General features: G+C 31.9%; 1 protein-coding gene across 1 annotated transcript; it reads left to right on the forward strand.

The window, feature by feature from the left end:
- Positions 1-1,468: 1,468 nt before the first annotated feature.
- Positions 1,469-20,445, forward strand: LOC122723713 (calmodulin-like). Its single transcript, XM_043956819.1, has 2 exons — positions 1,469-1,737; positions 20,196-20,445. The coding sequence occupies exons 1-2, from the start codon at positions 1,469-1,471 to the stop codon at positions 20,443-20,445; spliced, it is 519 nt and encodes a 172-aa protein (XP_043812754.1).
- Positions 20,446-25,655: the final 5,210 nt, after the last annotated feature.

Below are 25,655 nucleotides of genomic sequence, written 5' to 3' on the forward strand. Positions count from 1 at the left end.
GGGTCCTGGATACCTGTCCTGAAGCAGACCTAAAACGCCCGAATTTTTTTTTTACGGGTGAGACTGCATATAGAATTATTAAATTCTTGCCACGTGCCCTGTTATAAGGCAGTTTATTGTTTATTTTGAAAGAGGCTTATGTAGCATCTAAATAATTTAATTATTTGGCATGTATTTGTGTGTGTATATATATATATATATATATATATATATATATATATCCTTTACTTATTTGATTTGCTTTTTGATCCGATTACTAATTCTCAATTTTATATAACTTTAATTTATAAGTTGGAGTTTATAATTTTAGATAACTAACTAGAACTAATTCAATCATATTAGATGATTCAAATATTTCATAGAAAATAATTTATATTTAAAAGATATTTTTTATACAAAATATTTTATATTGAAAAATATTTTTTAATAAATAATTTATTTTTATTATTTAATTTTAATTTAAAAAATAAAACATTTATATAAAAATTTAATAAAATTATTAAATTACTCTAAATAACTCATCCTTTAAAAAATAGTTATTTTTCTTAAAATTACTTAGTTTTTCTTTTAAATAAAAAAATATTTTTTCTTAATTAATTTTTCTATCTCAAATATCAAAAAAATATAAAAATATTTTTTATATAAAATATCTTTTCTGAAATAAACCGATTTTTAAATACTTATAGAATTATTGTTATTATGACAATAACTTTTTATTTATTTACTTTTTATTCTTATCTTCGTCTTCAATATGTTTGATAAAATGACTCAACAAATTTATACTTATATAGGCTTCAATTAATAAATGATTAATTACTAATAATTCTTGGTATTTATAATGATTAATTATTAATCGTAAAATCTTCTTAATTTATGATATATGCACCAATGAGTCTGAGTGATGGTTTCTAAAAGAGTAGTGTTGTGCAATTTATATGAAAATTATTAAATTAAATATTTTTCTTAAATTAATTGTTTACGTATTTAATAAAACTCATATTACTTATTTTAATGAATCCATGTGAACGTTTAATTAATAAAAGTATAATTTATAATATTTTACTTATTTTATATTTCGTACGAGCGATACTTAATTTTATTTTTTAGTGAGATCGAGAGTTTAATTTTAAAATACTCACACAATATTTTAGCGGTAGAAATCGATCAATATAAATTTAATAATACTTTAATTATACCAAACAAAGAGAGTAAATTTGATCACTTTCTCAGCATAGTTCTTGTAGGGTAAGTTGGATGAACATGAGAATCAAATCCCTCTCTTCCTCTGCCTTTCATGAAACAGTAATATAACTATTAGCCCATCTTTAAAAAATGATGCCTTACTTTACATAAATAAAATAATATTCTGAGTCCGACATATGGCACGTAAGGTGTAATGAACCTTGGGTAATATTTATATATAACCCATGCTCTCCAAAACAATGCATAGCTTCGAAATATCTCACACATGGAGAAGGACCTTTCTTTCACCAAGTCTCGTTTTCATACAAATTCTGAAAAAGCTTCAGTGGCCTTGTGTGAAAATGAGATAAGGGAAATATTCATGCTATTCGACACAGATCACAACTATGTTCTGAGCAAAGAAGAGCTAGAGAATGCTTTCGTATACCTTGGTGCAATGATCCCTGCGTTAAGAGCCTGGCGTGGGATCAACCATGCAGATACTAATAGAAATGGACAAGTAGAATTTGGCGATGAGTTGGATAAGCTTGTCAAGTATGCTTTTAAATTTGGCTACACTGTTATGTAGAAATTAATCTCTTTCAAGGGTTTGTGGTCGCCATGCATAGCTTGCTATATCTACCTGCTATTATATGGCCAGCTTCTTTTTCTCTCTCTGTTTGTTTGTTTTACTATGATCCATGATTAGTATTTATAGATATTGTAAAATATTTATGGTTTCATCCATTAGTTTTGCAAATATTTTATAATTTTATTTATTAGTATTATCTTTTCATCTCTCGAAAGTAGACAAAGTGATAGAAAGTGAGAGAGATATAAAAGAGAGAAGGGAGAAATGAGGAGATAAAACTAAGTGATAAATGTGTAATTAATCGTAAAAATGAGGAAAACAAAACTACAGCTAAATAATATTATAATCAGGGGCGGAGAGTGGGGTGCAGGATAGGGGCGAAACCGGTAAATATATATATAATAAACATTAAATTTTTTACATTCCTCTTCGATTATGGGTCTACAACACATTCAAATTTTTTATAACTTGTAATCTTAAACATTTTTTAAAAAATTTTCATACACTTAATTTTCCCCGTGAAATGTTTATTTTATATTTTAAACTATTTTTATTTTATATTGTTTATCAATTTTTTTTATAATAGTTTATTATAATCATTAAGAATATATAATTTTATTTTTATTGATTGATCTAAAAAGATAAAAGTTTGCATCTATTTATATTTTAATCTATTCTTTTAATTTTAATTTAATTGTTACAACCTTTATATTTTGGTATAATTTAACTGATTTATAAATTTCTAAATTTGATAGTTTAATTGGCATATCATATGTAGTATCATTATTAGGCCAACTGATCGAAAAAAGTCCAATATTTGTGTCATTTTATATTTTAATCTAAACGTTTAAACTGTAGAACAATTGATTTAAAAATTTATGTTTGGATATAATTTTGGCTAATTTTTAAAATCAAAATTAAAAATAAATAATTTAATTGTTAAATATGTAGTTCACATCTTCAATAGTTATGAATTTTATTTTATTAATTATGAATATTTTATAGCATATATGTTATTTAATTCAAAATAGCAGTATATATAAAATAATTAAAAATAATATATCTATTATAAAATCTTCATAATAATTAATGCAAAATAAAAATTATCTACTATTGAAGCTATCGATTACATATTTAATAGTGATATAGCACAATAATTGTCTAAAGTAGGCTAGGAACTGGCACTAAAAAACAGGGTCACGTGGCAAGTGTCTAATAAGATGATACTTGGTCCCATAGGCATAAAAGAAGATGCGAACGCCATAGGTCTAAACTCTTTGTCAAGACTCGCACTCTTAATTATAGCGCGAGACTTCATGAGAAATTACTGTTAGACAATACAATCCAGTAAATCCCCCTCACACACATGTAATCGCAGGATCCTCTATTCATTGGCCGATACTAATAAGATTTTCAGAAGATGTTACAACTAACTCAATCTTCTTACATCATAAAAATTAATGATCGTAGAGATCAAGGTACACAATTTTTATGCAACTACTATTGAATTAAAAATATTACATTACACTCGTCCTTCTCCTCAGTTTACTAACTTGAGTTTCAGAGTGACTGCCGTATAAGCCAACCACCTCATATTATCTTTCTTGCAGGTTGACAAGTCGCAGCACAGTTTCATTTCAGCCACATCATTTGGTTCCATTGGCGAGTAATTCCATTGGATTTTCTCTATTCAATTGGAGTAGAAACCGACCCTTCATTTATTTTCCTCTTAAAAAGAAACATTTTCCTTTTCTATTCTCTAAAATGGCTGACAATTTATGACCTGCTACTAAGACTGCTGCTAACAAGGGCGTAATCATTCCCTCGACTCTTGGTAGTAGACAAAACACCCCATCAATAGCCAATGAAGCTGATTTGAGCAATCTAAATAATAAGCAGATGCTGCAATACATAAAAAGACTACAGGCCACTCTCGAGCAGTATAAAATTTAGAAAGAGGCCTCCTTCATGGCTCCTAGGATGAGGGATGAGGCTTCCATCGACATCCTAAGGACTCGGACAGAGGCAATACAAACACAATCCAAGGGGAAGGCTAAGTTGGAGAAAGAGGAGTTGTCAGATGAGACTCAAAGGATGTCGATTGGAAGCTGATACGGACCGTGCAAAGGTACTAGAAAGAGCGGAAGGACGATGCCTCGCCCTTGTTAGAAGAGATCTTAGTAGAGAAATTTTTTGCTAAGTTCAAACTTTGAAGTGTAGACAAATACGACGGAATAACAGATCCCAAAAGTCACCTAGTGATCTTTAGGACAACAATGCAGCTCCAAGATGTTAACAATTTTGTGTTGTACGAGTATTTTCGTCAATACTCGCAGGTTTGGCTCAGAAATGGTATCAACATCTGAGTCAAGGTTCAATTTAGAATGTTATCCAATTCGCTATGTTATTTAAATCCAGGTTTATTACTTGTATACCTCCTAAAAAGCTCTCCTCTGACTTGTAGAAAATTCACCAAGGAGAGACCGAGTCTTTAATGAGTTTTATCTTATGTTTCAATGCAGAAGCGATACAGGCGGAAGAATTAAATCACGAGATAATATGTGAAGCGTTGAAAAAAAGAATATGTAAAATCAAGTTTATTGATTCTCTAATCAAGAACTCAGCCGCTACTTACCAACAACTAATGGATAAAGGCCAGAAGTACATAAAACTGGATGATAAAGTCCAAGCATTGAGAGAAGAAAAGAAGACGAGTTAAAAGCAAAATCAAAAGCCACAAGGCGGGTATCTGTCAGGCTCCATAATTTAGGTGTTAGTCCCACTAACTAAGACATTTTATGCCAAGACCATAAGGCGGGTATCCTCCAGGCTCATAATCTGGGTGTTAGTCCCACTACCCAAGATATTTAATGCCAAGACCACAAGACGGATATCTGTCAGGCTCATAATCCAAGTGTTAGTCCCACTAACTAAGGCATTTTATGCCAATGCCACAAGGTGGGTATCCGTCAGGCTCATAATCCGGGTGTTAGTCCCACTACCTAAGGCATTTTATACCAAGGCCACAAACCGGGTATCCGCCAAGCTCATAACTGAAAGTTAGTCCCGCTAATAAGGTATTTGATGTTAGGCCACAAGGTGGGTATCTGTCAGGCCAATCCGATGTTAGTCCCGATTAACTAAGATATTTTATGCCTAAGGCCACAAGGTGGGTATCCGCTAAGCCAATGTCCAGGTGTTAGTCTCAATTAACTAAGACATTTTATGCCTAAAGTCACAAGGCGGGTATCCTCCAGGCTCATGACCGAGTGTTAATCCCGATTAATAAAAATTGTCAAGGCGCATGCCACAAGGCGGGTAACTTCCGGACGAGTCTTTGGGTGTTAGTCCTAAAAGACAAAGGTAAGTTTCTGCTGAAAAGCGCTACAAGGCAGGTAACCGTTAAGCAAGTCTTCGAGTGTTAGTCCCAAAAAATAAAGGCAAGTTTCTACCAAAAAGCGTCACAAGGCGGATAATCGCCAGACAAGTTTTCGGATGTTAGTCTCAAAAGATAAAGGCAAGTTTTTGCCCAAAAGTGCCACAAGGCGAGTAACTACCAGGTGAGTCTCTACCAGGCGAGTCTTTGGGGTGTTAGTCTCAAAAAATAAAAGCAAATGTCTGCCGAAAAGTGCCACAAGGAGAGTAACCACCAAGCAAGTCTCTTTATTTTGTTAAAATTAATTATGTAATACTTTTAATTAAAATGTATTATGTAATTCTTTTAATTAAAATGTTGTTTTATTTTGTGGAATCAAATTTTTAATCGATTCTATTAAACTAAACTATTTTTTGAAAGAAGGATGAATTGCGAACTATCAAGTCTATGTATTTTATTAAAATTAACTATTAGCTTTTTTATAGGAGACATTTCAGTATTTTGTGAAATCAAATACGTAGTTATTTTAACTTATTAACCTTAAATATTTATACTATTAAATTCTTGTAATTTTAATTATATATATAAGTCTATTGAACAAAAAGATATAAAAATATACATTACTTCAAATATATATATATATATTATTAAATTTTAGATAATAAAATCAAATTATTAAATTTAAATTTGAAAAGTTAATGGTAAATTATAATGTAGTGCATAAAGTTTTATATTAATAAACTTACAGTCCTCATCCAATGCTCACTTTTAGTCTACTTTTAGACTGTGTGTGTCTCCATCTGGGTCTTTCGAGTCTCAAAAGATGCTTCCTCCCTTATTTTGGGAGCCATGAATGAGACTTCCTTCCGAGTTTTGTATTATTCAAAAGTTTTTTGCAGCTTCTTGATGTATTGCACCATCTACTCATTGTTCAAATAAAAATGATTCAAAAGTATATATATATATATATATATAACAAACATTAAATTTTTTACATTTCGAGGAGAAATATGGGTCTAAAAAATTTTTTACACACATTTAAATTTTTTGTAATTTGCAATCTTAAATATTTTTAAAAAAATTTTCATACACTTAATTCTCCCTCCTAATCATCAGTGGAATATTTATTTTATATTTTAAATCATTTTTATTTTATATTATTTATCCAATTTTTTTATAATAATTTATCATAAGTATTAAGAATATATAATTTTATTTTTGACTGATTGATCTAAAAATTCAAAGTTTGCGTGTATTTATATTTTAATTCAATTTTTTTTATTTTAGTTTAATTGGTCCAATTTTTGTATTTTAGTGTAATTTAACCGATTTATAAATTTTTAAATTTAATAGTCTAGTTGGCATATCACATATAGTATTATTATTAGGCCAACTGACTAAAAAAGGGTCCAACGTTTGTGTCATTTTATATTTTAATATAAATATTTACATTTTAGATAAATTGATAAAAACATTTGTGTTTAATATAATTTTGATTAATTTTTAAAATCAAAATTAAAAATAAATAATTTAATTATTAAATATGCCGCTCACATCTTTAATGGTTATAAATTTTATTTTATAATAATAATTATAAATATTTTATAGTTGATATGTTATTTAATTCAAAATAGCAGCATATACAAAATAATTAAAAATGATATATTTATGTATAAAATTTTTATAATTATTAATGCAAAATAAAATTTATCTACTGTTGAAGCTATTGACTGCATATTTAATAGTGATGTAGCACAATAATTGTCTAAAGTATACTATGAGCTGGCACTCAAAGACAGGGTCATGCGGCAAGAGTTTGATAAAATGATACTCGGTCCCACAGGCGAACAACAAGACGCGGACACCGTAGGTCTAAGCTCTTCGTCAAGACTCGCACCCTTAACTATAGCGTGAGACTCTATGGGAAGTTACCGTTAAAGAATATAATCCAGTAGATTCCCATTACACATGTAATTGCGGGATCCCCTATTTATTGGCCGGTACTAGTCGGATTTTCAGAAGATGCTACAACTAACTCAATCTTCTTACATCATAAAAACTAATGATCACAGAGATCAAGGTATACAATTCTTACAAAACTACTCTTGAGTTCAAAATATTACATTACACTCGCCCTTCTCTTCAGTTTACTAACTTGAGTGTCAGAGTGGTTGTTGTATTAGCCAACCACCTCACATTGTCTTTCTTGCAAGTTGATTAGTTGCAACACAGTTTTATTTTAGTCACATTATTTGGTTTCATTGGCGAGAAATTCCATTAGATTTTCTCTGTTCAATTGGAGTAGAAACCAGTCTTTCATTCATTTTCCTCTTAAAAAGAAACATTTTTCTTTTCTATTCTCTAAAATGGCTGGCAATTCATGAGTTGCTGCCAAAAAAATGTTAGTATATTTGCCCTAAACTATTATCTTGGACTTTTTGTATGTTATTTTATTTATTAATAAAAGAGATTTTATTATTATTATTATTTGTTTGCATGTTACATAATAATGATTAATATCCCTGGTTACTTATTATTATAATGGTGATAATAGAATATGACTAGTATGATTATTGATTGATAATCATGAGATGATTATGTATATGTTGATATAGATTAATAATCATAGATACTTGTTAGAGAACAAAGTATTGGATGGACTCGCATTGAGATTACTACATGGGTTATTGTCATAAGTGAATATCAAGATAGTTATATTTTAATCCTTTGACTTGAGATTGTCATAATTTTCAATATAAAGACTGTTATGTTTTGATATAACCAAATATTGTCTTTAATCGGATAATCATAAAGGTTATGATTGAACATAATAGAAATTATGTAGAGGATATTGAATAATCAAGATAGAATTTATCTCTCTCTTTGAGAGAGATATCTTCTGGGTCCTTCGATAAGTGAGACTGAAAAATGCATGGTCGTGCTCAAATGAATTGATAACGTGATCAATATCATTTGGTTTTATCAATCTACTTAGAGATCGAGAAATCATAAGTTTGAATATTATAAGTTTGACATTGATCATGACTTATGTTCAAACTAAATATCGTGTGACAAAGGGATTAATACATGTTCTGTTTATTAGGCTTTATCGGACCATCGATCCTCATATTAATTGGATAGTCATAATGTCTTACTAGAGGCCGCTTATGATATATGGGCCTTGTTGGATTGGACCTATTGTCAATTAATGTGAGCCTATTGGGTCACACACAAAAGAACGTCATTGATATATTATGTCATATTAATGGGCTAAGAGCCCGTTAGTATAATTAATAATAATATTAATAAAGATATTATTATTAATATTAATTATTTGTTATTATTATAAGATAATAATATTTAAAAGATCTGCAGTTTATTTATAACTGTTACAGATAAAAGATTTTTTTTTGTTTTCTTTTGAAAAGGACTTATTGCATAGATATATTAATATCTGCGATACTGTGACGGTTGCGTTGAACACAACACTTTTGCGAATAGAAGTGTGGGAAAATGAAAAGATTGAGAAAAAAAATGAGTGAACATAAAACACCTCTTTTGAGTTGCGTGAGGATATTTTTATTGTAATCGTTTTCTAGATTGCAGATTTGGAGCACATAACTAATCCATCCGTTGAGAGAGTTGCACTCCAGACGAAAATGTTAATGTGGATATCATTGAGGGTGTTCATTTCAGGAGTAACACCATCAGTCCGGAATAATTTCTTTTCATCAAGTCTAAAAGGTTAGTCTCTTTATCCTTCCTTTCGAATTAAACGAAGCACTCGGATCCTAAAAGGAGAAACAAAGATCTTTTTTGTCGCTGCGTAGTTTTGGGTTGCAGTGATCTCTGGGCTTCCTTACACAAGAGTGTAATCATTGCCTCCACTCTTAGTAGTGGACAAAACACCCCATCAATGGCCAATGAAGCTAATTTGAGCAATTTAAATAATAAGCAGATGCTATAGTACATAAAAAGACTACAGGCCACTCTCAAGCAGTATAAGTATAAAGCTCAGAAGGAAGCCTCCTTTATGTCTCTTAGGATAAGGGATGAGGCTTCTATCGACATTCTAAAGACTCAAACAGAGGCAATCCAAACACAGTCCAAAAGGAAGGCCAAGCTGGAGGAATAGGAATTGTCAGACGAGACTCCAAAAGATGTCGATTGAAAGCTGATATGGGCCGTACAAAGATACCAGGAAGAGCAAAAAGAGGATTATGGGATGGATGATGCCTCGCCCCTGTCAGAAGAGATCTTGATGGAGACATTTTTTGCTGAGTTCAAACTTTTAAATTTAGACATACAACGGAACAGCGGATCTCAAAAGTCACTTAGCGATCTTTAGGACAACAATGCAGCTCCAAGATGTCAATAATTTTGTGTTGTGTGAGTATTTTCGTCAACGCTCATAGGTTTGACTTAAAAATGGTACCAACATTTGAGTCCAAGTTCAATTTAGAACGTTACTCAATTCGCTATGTTCTTTAAATTGAGGTTTGTTTCTTGTATACCTCCTAAAAAGCTCTCCTCTGACTTGCAGAAGATCCGCCAAGGAGAGGCCAAGTCTTTAAGGAGGTTTATCTCATGTTTTAATGCAGAAGCAATACAGACAGAAGAATTAAATCACGAGATAACATGTGAAGCATTGAAAAAAAGAACGCGTAAAATCAAGTTTATGCATTCTCTAATCAAGAACCCAGCCGCTACTTACCAACAACTAATGGATAAAGCCTAGAAGTACATAAGACTAGATGATGAAATCCAAGCGTTGAGAGAAGAAAATAGGACGAGTTAAAAGTAAAACAAAAAATCACAAGGCAGGTGATCAAGCATAATTTAACCACATTTTTATTATCATTATTACTGTTTAAATATGCATTTTTCTATTTTAATTTATGTTTTTATGATATTTTTGCAGAAAATGAGAAAAATAGAGACTTGGAGAAAATTTACAAAAAAAAGCTGAAAAATCGATTTTGCCAAAGTGATTTGGCCAAATCAAATCCAAAGGAAAACTGAAGCAGAAGACTGGAAGTGACAAAAAATTCAAAATTCCAAAAGTGCTAGAGTCCTATCTTACTTTAAACACCCCAATACCAATCCTATGACAACTCCAAAAGCCACGCCAAAGAAAGTCCACCAAAGGAGTTTTATTCATGATAAAATACAATGGCAAAGGAGGAATTAAAAGACCATCAAAAGATCAAGTCAAAATAGGATTCCAATTCCAAGAAGGATTAGGACTTCTCACCTATAAAAGAGGACATCAACCCAACAACAAGAGATGTTCAGATTTATTCAGAATTTTCAGCAGCAACTCTTCCTCCCTTTCCTTTCTTTTTGTTCTTTGCCCACCATGAGTGGCTAGACATTTTTTCTCTAGTTGAAGTTGGAGAAATTTCAGTTTTGTTATGAATTGGAGGATCTAAAACTCCATTGTTAAACTTCTACTTTTCAATATTTATGCAACTTGATCTTTATGTTATTATTGCCTTGCTTTTAGAATTAATTGAGGCCTGTTGCTTTTAATTGCATGAGTAATATATTGTTAGTTTGAATGATTTGGGTCCGTAATTGCTTAGATTATTTGAACACAAGTACAATTGGTTGTATGATCTAAACTTGACCATGCGGTTGGCAAGGTTAGAATTAGGTTTCTCTATGTCTTAATGCAGTTAACAGTTGAAAAGTAAAAAACTCCAAGGACGTTCCTTGGTAACTTATTAACTAGTATTTGATTAGCGAACGTTTCCTAATCAAACTAAAACTAAGGAGGAATTTGGTTATGAGAAGCGCCTTCCACAACCTAAACTAATTTATTGAAATAAATAGGAGATTCAAAGAATCAATGATCAATTTTAAAACTGAAATAGATCCTATACTTGAACTAGAGTCCTTCTACCATTGATTTACTCATCTTTTGATTATTGCTTTCTTTTATTACTTTAGTTTTAATTATAGTTCTCTATCATAAAAAAAACAAACCCCCTTTAATTTACTTTTATTATTGATTTGTCCAAGTCATTGTTAGGAAAGTCGTTAGCGTCAAATCCCTGTGGTTCGACCCTATTGCCACTATCTACAGTTTTTAATTATTGATTATTAATAGGTTTATTTTTTACGGCTTCGACAACCACTATCAGCAGGTATCTGCCAAGCTTCATAATCCGAGTGTTAGTCCCACTAACTAAGACATTTTATGCCAAGACCACAAGGCAGGTATCCTCCAGACTTATAATCCGGATATTAGTCTCGCTACCTAAGGTATTTTATACCAAGGCTACAAGGTGGGTATTCGCCAGGCCCATAATCCAGGTGTTAGTTCTGCTAACTAAAGCATTTTATGCCAAGGCTACAAAAAGAATATCTGTCATGCTCATAATCCAAGTGTTAGTCTCGCTAATTAAGGCATTTTATGCCAATACCACAAGGTGGATATCCGCTAGGCTCATAATCCGGGTGTTAGTCCCAGTCCCACTATATAAGGCATTTTATACCAAGGCCACAAGGCGAGTATCCGCCAGGCTCATAACTGTTAGTTCCGCTAACTAAGGCATTTGATGCCAGGCCACAACGCGGGTATCTGTCAGGCCCATGTACAAGTGTTAGTCTCGATTAACTAAGGCATTTTATGCCTAAGGCCACAAAGCGAGTTTCCGCCAGGCCAATGTCTAGGTGTTAGTGCCAATTAACTAAGGCATTTTATGCCTAAAGTCACAAGGCGGGTTCCTCCAGGCCCATGACCGGGTGTTAGTCCCGATTAATAAAAATTGTCAAAGCGCAAGCCACAAGGCGGGTAACCTCTGGGGGAATCTTTGGGTGTTAGTCCCAAAAGACAAAGGCAATTTCTGCTGAAAAGTGCTATAAGGCGGGTAATCACTAGGTGAGTCTTCGAATATTAGTCCCAAAAGAAATAGGCAAGTTTCTGCCGAAAAATGCCACGAGGCGTATAACCACCAGGCGAGGCTTCAGATGTTAGTCTCAAAAGACAAAGGTAAGTTTTTGCCGAAAATTATCACAGGGCGAGTAATCGCGGGGCCCATAATGGTTTTTAGTTTCAAAAGACAAAGTCAAGTTTCTACCGAAAGGCGTCACAAGACAGGTAACCGCCAGGCGAGTCTTCAGGTGTTAATCCCAAAGGACAAAGATAAGTTTCTGCCAAAAAGCGCCACAAGACGGACAATTGCTAGGCGAGTCTTCAAGTGTTAGTCCCAAAAAACAAAAACAAATTTCTGCCCAAAAGGGCCACAAAAGAATAACCACCGAGCGAGTCTTTGGGGTATTAGTATCAAAAGACAAGGGCAAATATCTGTCGAAAAGTGTCATAAAGCGGGCAACCACCAGGTAAGTTTCTTTATTTTGTTAAAATTAATTATTTAATTCTTTTAATTAAAATGTTGTTTTATTTTGTGGAATCAAAATTTTAATCGATTCAATTAAATTAAACTATTTTTTGAAAGAAGGATGAATTGCAAACTATCAACTCTATATATTTTAGTACAATTAACTATTTAGTTTTTCTAACGAAGACATTTCAATATTTTGTGAAATCAAATACGTAGTTATTTTAACTTATTAACCTTAAATATTTATGCTATTAAATTCTTGTAATTTTAATTATATATATAAGTCTATTGGACGACAAGAATCTAAAAATATACATTACTTCATATATATATATATATATATATATAATTATTAAATTTTAAATAATAAAATCAAATTATTAAATTTAAATTGGAAAAGTTAACTGTAAATTATAATATAGTGCATAAAGTTTTATATTAATAAACTTACAGTCCTTATCCTATGATTTCACATCCTCACCTTTGGCCTACTTTTGGTATAACGACTCGAAAATCGGACCGCTACCGGCGCTAAGATCCAGATCGGCTTAAAGCCGCCGGGACCCGTAGTAAGTCAACCATTCATCCTGTGAACCTGTTTAATCCCATACATGATCAACAACATACATAAAAATTTTGAACTTTTCTTTCATTCCTTTACCAAACTCAACCTGTGCATGCACTATACATAAACATAATCATAAACATTGACCCCTCTTTGGGATCTCATCAATGCCCCAATGGGTGACATAACATGTGTTGAGTTGGTTTACATAAACATCATAAAACATCTAAGATCATGTATTAAAAGGGATAACAACATTCTATGGTCAAGCACACCTTTAACATCCATGAATATCATTACATTACATTTCTATACTGTACTTATACATGACTGTACTAAACATAACATCTCAACATTATTCATGTCCATACTATCTATTATATAACCAAGACTTCATTACTCTTGCTGACCTCCTGGTTTACCTTGTACCTGCAAACCTGGGGGATAAGGGGAAAAGGGGTGAGCTACAAGAGCCCAGTGAGCAGAATAATATAACATTCAATTTTATTTTTTCATGCTTTCATGAAATGCAACATATCACAAACAATTCACATCAAGGATGAACTTGTCACTAATAGCCCACTACTGAATCCAATAGTGCCAGGGGCGTAGTGCAGGCCACATCTGGTCTTTCTCTTATACATAACATATCATAACATATCCAATCATGCCGGGGGCGTAGTGCAGGCCACTTCCGGTCTTTCTCTTACATAGTGCCAGGGGTGTAGTGCAGACCACATCTGGTCTTTCCACATCATATCATAACGTAGTGCGGCTAAAGGATCATTCAACATTCATCCACATCAACAACATATTATGCAATGCAACACATTCGTGAATTCTAATGCAAGCAACCTAGGATATAACATGGCATTTGTGGTGCATGATTCATGTTAAAACTTTCATTTATTTAAACATAAGAGTTTATTCTACTCACCTCAGCTAGTTCTGATAATGACTGAGGCAGCTAACTCACTGCTGGGGTCCTCGGTTCCCCGGGTCCGAACCTACACAGGTGGACTCAAATGAGGGACCAAACATACTAGAACATGACTCTTAAAATACTCCCCAAAAACCCCCTTAAAACACCTCAAAACATCCATGGAAAGAATGCAAAGGAAGGCTGAACAGGGCACTTTCGGCGGCAGGTTCGGCGGCCGAAAGTCCCTCCAGAGCCGAAAGTCAGGCAGGTTCAACGGCACCTTCGGCGGCCGAAAGTGCCCTCCAGAGACGAAAGTCTCTTTTCGGGGGCAGGCTTCGGCAGCCGAAAGGCTGGCCTCCCAGGCAGGTTCGGCGGCCGAAAGTCCTTCGGTTGCCGAACCTGGTTTCTGCCAAAGGGCAGAAACTTCGGCTCCTCAACCTCAAATGCCTCCCAAACCTTCCAAACATGCATTATCCTATTCTATAACATGCATACTCAAGCATACAAGCTCCTAGGGGCTTCAAACTATCCTAAACCCCAACTACAACACATCACAAGCATCACAGCAACCTACATTGTCCATAAAACACATAAAACCTAACAAATGCTCATCTAACTTACACATACATTTCTACCCCCATGGATCAACTTAAAACTTGTTTAAAATATATAGTGAGCTCAAGATCGGCCCTTACCTCTTGAAGATCGAGAGGAAAACGACCCTAGCTCGGAGATGGGAGGGATTGAGTTTCTTGAACCTCAAAGCTCCAAAACTTGCTTTATACTTGAAAATCTTCAAAACAAAGTGAAAACTTGTGAAAATCGTGAAAGATCTGAAGGAAAAAACTCGAAATCGGTGAGGGACGGCGAAAAGCTCACCTTGGCCGAAAATAGGGAGAAAAGCTCGCCCGTTTTCGGCTAAGGGACCCCTTTATAGGTGGCTGGCCAGGCCACATTCGGGAGCCGAACGTGCCTCCGCATGCATGCCATGTTCGGCGGCCGAACATAAAGTTCGGCGGCCGAACCTAGTTTCCCTCACTTATGCCTTCGGGGGCCTAAGGCACACCCGAAACACATGCATGTTCGGCGGCCGAACTTGAGGTTCGGCGGCCGAACCTGCATCTTCCTCCAAGGCTATTTCCATTAAAATTCAACTTCCTTTTTATTTAAAATTATAAAATACATTAAAACATTTTATAAAAACATGGTTTTACCCTTCTAGAGGTCTCCGACACCCGAAATTCCACCGAACGGTAGGAATTCCGATACCGGAGTCTAGCCGGGTATTACATTTGGACTGCGTGTGTCTTTGTCCGAGTCTTTCGAGTCTCGAAGAATACTTCCTTCCTTATTTTGGGAGCTATGAATGAGACCTCCTCTTGAACTTTATATTGTTCAAAAGTTTCTTGCAGCTTCTTGATATATTGTACCATCTATTCATTGTTCAAATTATTGAGGTTTATGTCGTTAACCATGAAAGGAGTGTCCTATCCACTGCTAGGGTTGGAGGAGACAATGATTCCCCTATTGGCAGTAGACTTAGCAACAGTTTGTGAATTTTCAGTCATTTTAATAGTGAGAGATGAAAAAATGATTCTAAGGGAAGAGGTAAATAGAAAGGTTAGGCCAGATTTATCTCAAATGAACAAGATGATTTTAAGTGTGAACAAGATTATTCTAAGTGAAGAGGTAAATGGAGAGGCTAGATATTACGAGAGACTCGATCAGACATACGGCGCAAACCTTCTATTATTCCGAGTACCGACCATCCTGTTGACCAGGTCTTCTTTCTTATGTGTGAAACTTGAGTGCGAGGGTCAAAATTTATTAAAATTTTATCACATGGTCCCATCATATGATGACAACGCATGATATAATTTACGTGATTATTATGCCATATATATATATATATATATATATACACATACACATAATGCATTATTTATGTCAGTACAATTCAATACTATCTTTGATCAATTATATTTTTTTTTCAAATAAAATATGTATTTAACTGATTTTTACAACTTCTCCTCATTCTTCTAAGAAATATTTAAATATAAGTATTTTAAATTGTGCATAGGTGGTCTGTGCATTTAAGTATTGGTTAAAAATTATTTAGCATAGATAATAACCTCTATCTAGTTATACCTGTTTAATGATGTTAAAATTATCACAGTTATTGCTATAAACAATACTTTAAAAAAAAGTATATATATAAAATATAACAAATAATACAAAAATAATAATAAAAAATATATAAATGCTACCATTTCTTTAAAAAATAAAAAAAATAAAAAAATTAAAAACAAACTTACCTACATTTACTTTGATATTTTTCTGTTATCATACAAATTAACTTTCTTTTACAATATTATTGTTTATACTAAAACTCAAAGAATATTTCATATTTTGTAAGTATTAGTTATGCATGCCCACTCAAATTTTAAGAAAAAGTAATTAATTTGAGGGAAAATAAAAGTTTTTTTTTTTTTTTGAAATAGAGAGAATAAAAGTTATCTTTAAATATTAGCAGCTTTAAATAATATACTATTTCTAATTATAAAATATTATATTTACTTCACAAATAATATTGATAATTACATTAAAGTATAAATTATATTAAGTAAAATAAGTAAATATATTAATTTTTTATTGTATTAAGTAAGAAAATATTAATTTTATATAATTTAATTAAAAACTAATCAAGAGACTATAATTTAAACATCAATTTAGAGCTATAATCCACCAATATCGAAAAGTTTTGAATTTTTTATTATGAAACTTTTAGCAACACCTGTAATATCGATAAAAAAATTAATATTTAGATAAAATTATTATTTAGTCTCTATAATATGTAGAAATTTACCGATTAATCCATTGATTTTAAAAATTACATTAAAATGACCCTGACATTTTAAAAAGACTACTAATTAGTCTCTTTATTAATTTTATCATTAAGTATTTTACTATTTAGTCCATATAGTTTTGAAAAACTTATTAGTTGATCACTCAAATTTTTAAAAATTTTACTAATTAATCACTACATATTAAGGATATTTTAAACTTTTTTATAATATTTAACGACAAAAACTAACAGATAGATTAATTAGTAGATTTTTTAATTCGTTAGAGACATTTAAGTCTAAAGACTATATATTAAGTATTTTATTGAATATCTAAACTCAATATTATAAATTCTATGCATATTTTTCATATATGAAAAAATATATTATTGAAATAAAAATATGTATTTTAAAAATTATTTTATTAGTTAATATAAATTTTAAGGACTATATAGTAATTTTAACTTTTCAAATTCTATTAAGTATTTTGACTATAATAATGACAAATTAAAAAGATTTGACCTTATTATTAAAAATTAAAGTTTACAATATAAATTTAAATTACTTAAAAATTTAAATTTTTTTATCAATAGCCCATATATATACTTAAATATTTATTCTATATAGTTTTTGTGATCCTGAGTAAAAAAAAAAAAAAAAAACGTTTTATTTAATAAAAAAAGTAAAGAGTTTACTTTTACAAAATATAAAATGTTTTAATTAAAAAATTTAAAAACAGAATTTAAATAGTTAATTTTAATAGAACATAAGGAGGTAATAGTAATTTACCTTTAAAAAAACTTAGAGGCAATACCTGTTAAGAAATAGAGAAAAACCTTATGCTTTACTCCCCTTGGGTGTATACGTAAAGTCTTACCACAAAGGCATCTTTATTTGCCCTTTTCTTTACTTATTTTGGAAGGTAGAAAAAAATACAAACTCTCAATGGGGACAAGAAAAAGATTACAAAATTAATATCTTATTTAAAATAAAAAATTTAATGATAATTTTTTTAATAATTTTTTATTTAAAATAAAAAAAATCAAAATTTTTAACTCAAAAAGTTTTTATTTTATAAGAAATTAAATTTTTATATGATCCGACAAATATTTCCTAGCGAAGCATCAAGATTCTTGAGTACTGAATGCCATATAGACAGACACGCATGCCCAAGGAATTTAGTATAATTTGATGAGGAAGATGATGAGCAATTATTGAGTGGTCCTTAAGCAAAGATAAAGACGAATCTATTGCTTTCCAAGTGTAAGATATAAAACTGGCTTCACATAAGACAAGGGAAAAGATAATTATAATAATAAAAAATTGTATTCAATTTTAATAATATTATCTTAATATTATTTTTCTTATGTAAACTGTTATCAAATTATTAATTTAATAATATGAAAGTAACGATTTTATAATTACTACTATAATATTACTGTATAAACTCTAAAATATAGTAGTAAATTAAATTTTTTAATTTTTAAATTTAATAAAAAATTAAAAAATTTAATTAAAAGAATTTAAAATTCTTGATTTTTGATCTAAATCAATATTGGACATCTCTCTATAAATACAAAAATGAAATTAAGCATTTACATCACTTTGTAAGTTGGCTCGAAATAATTTAAATTATTATAAATAATATTATTTTAGCCATGAATGAATAATATTTATTTTCCGTATATGCTGCTAGCACTCACTCTCCGACCAGAAGAATTTAGAACTCTAACACTTTACTTATAATGGATTAAAAATCATTTTTTTCACTTTCTCTGCATGGTTCTTGTAGGGTAAGTTGGATGAAAATGGAAATGAAATCCACATCTTCGATATCTGCATATCTATCCAAAATGATGCCTTCCTTTATATACTTAAAACGATATTCGACTTCAACATATAGCACATTAGACACTTCTCTTAGAGATAATATCGCACAATAAATATTTAATTTTTATCGTTTGATTTTTATAAAATTATAACTATTTTATTTGTATACGTATGTAATTTATACACGCTTCAATTTTATAAAATTTAAAAATTGAATAGTTATTATTTATAAAATTTAGGGGGTAAATAATTACACTTTTTGTAAAGGATATAGGTTAAAAGTTAATGATAAAAATATTAGAGTATTAATTAATTTTTTATACAGAAGTGAGTTTAAATTATGTATTTAATAAAAAAATAAAGAGATTTACTATTTAATTTTTGAGTATTGCTATTATTAATAAGTCAGTCCCTATATTTTTAAAAATTTATTAAAAAATTCTTATATTTTTTCTCTGTCAATAAAATAGTATTTCCATCATCTTTTCTGTGTCAACCAAATAGTCATTCCTTCTCCTCCTGCTCCTCCTCCTCAACAAAGAAGAAAAAGTTAATGGAAGGATTATTTTATTGACGGAAATAAAAGATGAGGTCGTTTTAATAGGTTTATATTTAAAATTTAGTCTATCCAAAATGCATGGATTGACTTGTTAATAATAGTAATATTCAAGAACTAAATAGTAAATCTCCAAAAAGTAAATTTATATTTAAAATTTTTATATTATGTACAGTTATTATTATTATTATTATTATTATTATTATTATTATTATTATTATTATTATTATTATTATTATTATCATCCTCTTTTCCGTGTCAACCAAATAGTCATTCCTTTACCTCCTCCTCGAAGAAGAAAAAGTTGATAGAAAGATTATTTTATTGACGAAAAAAAAATATAAGAACGTTTTAATAGGTTTATATTTAAAATTATTTGGTCTATCCAAAATGCATGGATTGAGTTGTTAATAATGATAATATATAAAAATTAAATAGTAAATCTCCAAAAAGTAAATTTATATTTAAAATTTTTATATTATGTACAGTTATTATTATTATTATTATTATTATTATTATTATTATTATTATTATTATTATTATTATTATTATTATTATTAATGATTAATAGTGAATTTAAATAATAATTTAAATTTAAGGTTTAGTTCGGTGGTAAGTGCATCTGAGTAAATTTGAGAGATTTCAGGTTCTATTCTCTCAATTCCATTTAAAAAAAAAATAATAATTTGGATCTTTGGATATATATGTTATATATGTTAGCGCACTTGTAATTCACCCATCTTATACTAAGAAAGATTGTGAGTTCCTCTTAATCAGGACACCTTAAAATAATAGATACATGTAATGATATGTTTTTAAAGTTTAAGATAAAACGAAAACTCTTTGATAAAGTTGTAATGATGGGTATATATAAAGGATGGCTTCCAAGAAGCCATGCATAGCTTCAAAGTATCCTACACAAGGGAGAATTAAGGAACTTTTTGCACCATGTTTCTTTTTCATACTACAAAATCTAAAAGAGCTTCAGTGACCTTGAGTGAACATCAGTTAAGGGAAATATTTATGCAATTCGACGAAGATCACGACAATGTTCTGAGCGAAGAAGAGGTAAAGAAAGCTTTCACATACCTTGGTTCAAGGATCCCTGACTTTAGAACCCTTCGTGGGTTCAACCATGCAGATGTCAATGGAAATGGAAAAATAGAATTTGGCGATGAGTTGGATAAGCTTGTCAAATATGCTTTTAAACTTGGCTACACTGTTATGTAGAAATTAATCTCTTTCAAGGGCTTGTGGCCTCCATGCATGGCCTGCAATATCTACTTGCTATTATATGTTTTTCCCTTGTGTGGCTGTTTTTTTTTTTCCAACTTTTTCCTCTCTCCCAAGGTTAGGGGGCGATCTCTGATCACTTGTGTAAAGGCATATGCTAGAACTATATAGTATGTTATTATGGGAAATTAACTCTTCTGGGCATCAATTGCCTTTGGCATATTAATTACTCTGTTCTAATGACTTACATCTGCAAATCAATTTCCAACTATATATATTGCTTTTGGAATTTCATTTCTTATATATACGTACTCATATAGTAAGATGTAATTTTTTATTATTATTTATCATGGATTAATATTGTTTTAAGTGATTGGATATATTAAATTTTTATGTTGGACGTATCAAAATATCAGTTATTAACTTTAGGTTTTGTGGTTATTAACACTTAAATATTTATATTTTGAAAATTAAATTGTTTGATTTTCAATTTTATTTTCACGATACAAACTGCCAAAATCCAACTAATCCTTTGCCAAAAATATAGTTTAGCGACAAATTGTAATCATCGCCGCAATAATGCAGAATAGTCACGGAATGGATTTGTTGATAAAGTTAACTTTGAGTGAGAATTTCTAATTGGTCGCTAAAGAATTAGCGACAATTCACCGGTCATCCGTTTCATTAGTGATGATTGTCTAAAATCCGCCACTAAAAGTCTGTTTTTGAAGTGAAAAAACTATTTTATATATTTTTTTTTGAAATCTAATGTTTTACTGCCACAAAATAATGCTTTATTATGTTTATATTTTGTTTCCTTTATTATTGTTTATCTTATTTCTTAAAAAAATTATTTTATACAACTGTTATATGTATAATATTATATATTACCCATCGATTATAATAGAATTTATATAAAGTTTATCAATTATATACCATAAGAATTTTAGAATGAATAAGGGCATATGGACTTCTTAATGAAGGTGTTTAAAAGTGGCAATTTTAACATTTATTTACATTAATGTATATAAATATTAATTTGTAAACAAGTTCTTCTCTATATATTGACATGAAAATTATTATTTATTTAACTAAATAAATATTATTAATTAACTAGAAGCATGTATCTCCTTGAAAATTTAAATAATGTATTTTAATTAATTGAATATATATGGCTGAGAGCCTAATAAACTGATAATTGTGAGATTCGAGATAATCAAAATATAGACCCGTAGATAAGATTTCTTAGAGATTTTATGTTGAATGGTGTTTGTCTTAATAATGAGGATAGTAATGATTCTGGGTATATTTTTCCAGAATGTTAAGGTTGTAGAGTGAGTTAATAGGTTTTGAAGAAATAAAGTTTGTATTTTTATCTTCAAGACTAGAAAAGATATTTATATATGGATTTCTATGGGTACTTTTATGACTTATTTTTTTTGGAGGAGATTGGCGTTTTTAGTAGACTTTTTAGACAATTTATTAATAGTAAACGGTTGACTCATTTAATATTTAGTTGATTAAAATCATGTTGTATCTAACACACGTTACATCAAACTTATTATTCCGCATGTATTTAATATCTCATGCAATGATTTAAAATAACAGAGTTGAGTCCTTTTATTTCAAGTTTCTTAAAGATCGGTAACTTCTAAAAACCACTGAACTATAACTCCGAGAGATCAGCTGTCCTAAAATCTCAATACTATTATTGTCCCTTATATTTAAATCACGTGAGAGAAACTTCGTGTTTTGATTAGAGATTAAAGATGAGAGCGTAATTTAGAGGTTATCACAAACTTACACATACTATTCATGCTATATGCGCAACTGAAAAAGGTAGGAGCAGTTGGGTGACTACAGAGACCGCATTGTGGCTGGATGAGTGGAGAGCACATATTGTGACGTCTTTAGTGCCTTCGCAACGGTATTGGCTCTTGACGTAACCTTCCATTTAGTCATGCTGGTCCACTGAAAGAGATTGATTTTTTTTTTTTTTTTTCCCTTTCGGATATTCGTTTCTATCCATTTTTTTAACAAAAGGATATGGATAGAAAATAAATTAGAGATTTTTTTATTTAATAAAAATTTAAATTTAAGAAAGAACCGAGAGAGATTTTTCTCTTTGGTAAACCTTTTTTATAACATATTTAAATTAATTTAAATTTAAAAAAAAATTCTTGTAATATAAAAAATATATTAAAATATTCACAATATCTTAAAAAAATTATTAATTAATCTTTCCATGACCTGAAAAATAATGGAGTGCTTAAATTCCTTGAGAAGACATGGAATTGAGATATAGTACATATCTTTTATTATGTCCACTAAAAATGGATTCCCATTACCCATCTCAAAAGTAATTCCCATGATAACAGTATATTGCAACAAAATATATAAGTTACTTTTTTTTTTTGGATAAAAAATATCTAAATTTGTGTCTCGAGGATTGATGACCGCTGGATTTCTCCACCCCGGTCTGGGGCCAGACCCATAATGACAGCCCATCAATTGGAAGCCCCCCGGTCTCTCAAATGAACCAGGACCAGCCCGCTCAGCCTTAAGACTAAGGTCCATCCAGACTCTCCAGTCAGACCGGCCCAGCCTAGTGGGCCCTGAGACCGGATCTCCACCTGAATCAGTTCACTTCTCTCCAACCCTGTCATGAGAAGAAAGGACAATAGGCCCGGTCACTTCGCAACCATGTCCACTCATGCGCTAGAGGGAATTAAATGGCCGCCTGACACAGAGAGGGTCACCGCATTATCCGTACGTACGGATCCATACGACAGCAAGTGTGGTCCTGTGGCAGAAAGGTGGTAACACGCCAAGGGAAGGGTAGGATAAAAAAGGGGGACACCCTCCTTACAAGGGGAGTTTTTTGCTTTTCAGCTTAGGGAACGCCTTGTAAACCCTATCTTCTGGATCTCAGATTATCAATTGGCGCCGTCTGTGGGAAACGAAGGAGATCTTTTCATCGCCGGAGTTCCACTCTTACAATACCCACTGAGATCCACAATGGCCAACAATAACGAAAACAACCTTGTTAACACCCCTAATGACCTGAGCTCTGCTCAGGAGGGACAACAATTCTCTTTTTCCAGTCCCACAACCCCAAACAACCAAACACCAATCCCTTTCAACTCCTTGCTAAGCTTGGCAGGGAATGTGCCTGGAACTGCTCTATCCAACCAGGACCTCCAAACCATGGCCCTCCAATTGCAAAATACCGCTCACTGGTTAGGACAGATGATGCAACAGAGGGGCCTTAACACCCCGGTGAATGTGTTGCCAGTGGTAGAAGAACCCAGGACCAATGAACCTCAGCAGCCTACCTTCAACCATCCTCAAACCAATAGCAGAGAAACTGGAGAAGGAGGAAGGAGAACCGGAGGCTAGGATTCATGGAAGAAGAGTAAGGGAGTTGATAGAAAATGACGAGGCCGACAGTTATTCTGTCGGAACAGCCAAGAGGACGGGAAGTGAAGCGTGGGAAGAGGAATGTTTTTGTTATGTTTTTGTAGAAAAGGAAGAAAATGGAAAGTTGGAGAAAGAGTGCAGAAAAGGCTGGAAAAGTGATGGAGTCAAAGTGATTTGGCCAAATCACTCGCAGAGACTGGCCAAATCACTCGCAGAGACAGAAAGCTAAAAATTAGACTGACTCACAGAAAGCGATTGGGGCAAGTGATTTGCCCAAATCACCCGCCCCAATCACATTGACAGCAGAAACCGACAGCAGAGCAGAAAAAAGGGAAAAATCAGATTTAAAAAGAAAAGAAGTCCAAATCCACCTCAAACACCACCAGCTCAATTCTAAAAGTCACGAGGATGTCCTTCTACCAAGAGAATTCCATCTACAACAAAATTCAAAGACAAAAGAGGAATTAAAGACCACAAAGACCAAGTCAAAATAGGGATTCCAAACCCTAATTGAACTTGGACTCTCCAACTATAAGAAGGCAGTTTCCAGACCAGCAAAGCATCTCTCACCTTTGAAAATCTGCAGAATTCAGCAGGAAACCTGCGGCAGTCCCTTCTTCTCTTCTTTTCTCTTTTCTTTTGTGATTTTGTCCACCATGAGTGGCTAAATTCCAATCTTTTCTAGTTAAAATTGGGAAAATTCAGATTTGTGATGAATTGGGAGATTTAAAACTCCATTATTAAACTCTTATTTACTTTCAATATTTATGCAACTTGATCTTTCTATAATTATTGCTTTGCTTTTGGAATCAATTTAGGCCTATTGCTTTCAATTGTTTGAGTAATATTTTGTTTGAATGATTTAAGTCCGTAATTGTTTAGGTTGTTTAAACTCAAGTTTAATCACTTGCATAATCTAAACTTGACCACGCGGTTGGCAAGGTTAGAATTAGGTTTCTCTAAGTCTTAATGCAGTCAATAGTTATTCGATGCTAAAAGCCCCAAGGACGTTCCTTGGCAACTTGTTGACTAGTGTTTGATTGGCGAATGTTTCCTAATCAAACTAGAACTAAGAAGGAATTTGGTTGTGAGAAGCGTCTTCCACAACCGAAACTAGTTTATTGAATTAAAATAGGAGTACTAAATAATCAATGATAAATTTTGAACAAACTGAAATAGATCCATACTTCAACTAGAATCCTTCTCCCATTGAAATTCTCATTCATTTAAATTATTGCTTTCTCTTGCTTTTTAAGATTTAAATCATCAAAATAAAACCCCCCTCTTTTATTTACTTGCTATTTATTTACCTAGTCATTATTAGAAAAATCTTTGGTGTCAAATCCCTGTGGTTCGACCCTATTGCCACTATCTGTAAGTTTATTGTTGATTGTTTAATAGGTTTATTTTTGACGGCTTCGACAACCGCTATAAAAAATTGGCGTCGTTGCCGGGGATTTGATTTAAACTAACGTATTTTCCCTTTATGACCGGGGCTGGCCGTAAAGAAAATCTTCTTTACGATCCATAGATAGAACGCACCGCCAAGAGCTTAAGGAAGCAAGCAAACTTGAGGAACCAAGCCTCAAAAGCATCTTCATCAGCACCAGTAAAATCACCTACAGCCCCTGCTGCAGAATTTTCTACACCAGCAGAATTTTCTGCACCAGCAGAATTTTCTGCACCTGGAGTGTAACGACCCGGAAATCGGACCGCTACCGGCGCTAGGATCCAAATCGGCTTAAGGCCACCGGACCTCATCCTTCTAACTCAGGGCCTCAGCCCTT

Source organism: Manihot esculenta, chromosome 5, assembly GCF_001659605.2.
Source record: "Manihot esculenta cultivar AM560-2 chromosome 5, M.esculenta_v8, whole genome shotgun sequence".
Lineage (NCBI taxonomy): Eukaryota > Viridiplantae > Streptophyta > Magnoliopsida > Malpighiales > Euphorbiaceae > Manihot > Manihot esculenta.

What these genes read in the sequence shown, in the direction of transcription:
- LOC122723713 (XM_043956819.1), top strand. Translation starts at nt 1,469, where the DNA reads ATGGAGAAGGACCTTTCTTTCACCAAGTCTCGTTTTCATACAAATTCT. An exon ending in GAGTTGGATAAGCTTGTCAA is followed by an intron (nt 1,738 to 20,195) that starts GTATGCTTTTAA and finishes AAAATCTAAAAG; the next exon opens with AGCTTCAGTGACCTTGAGTG.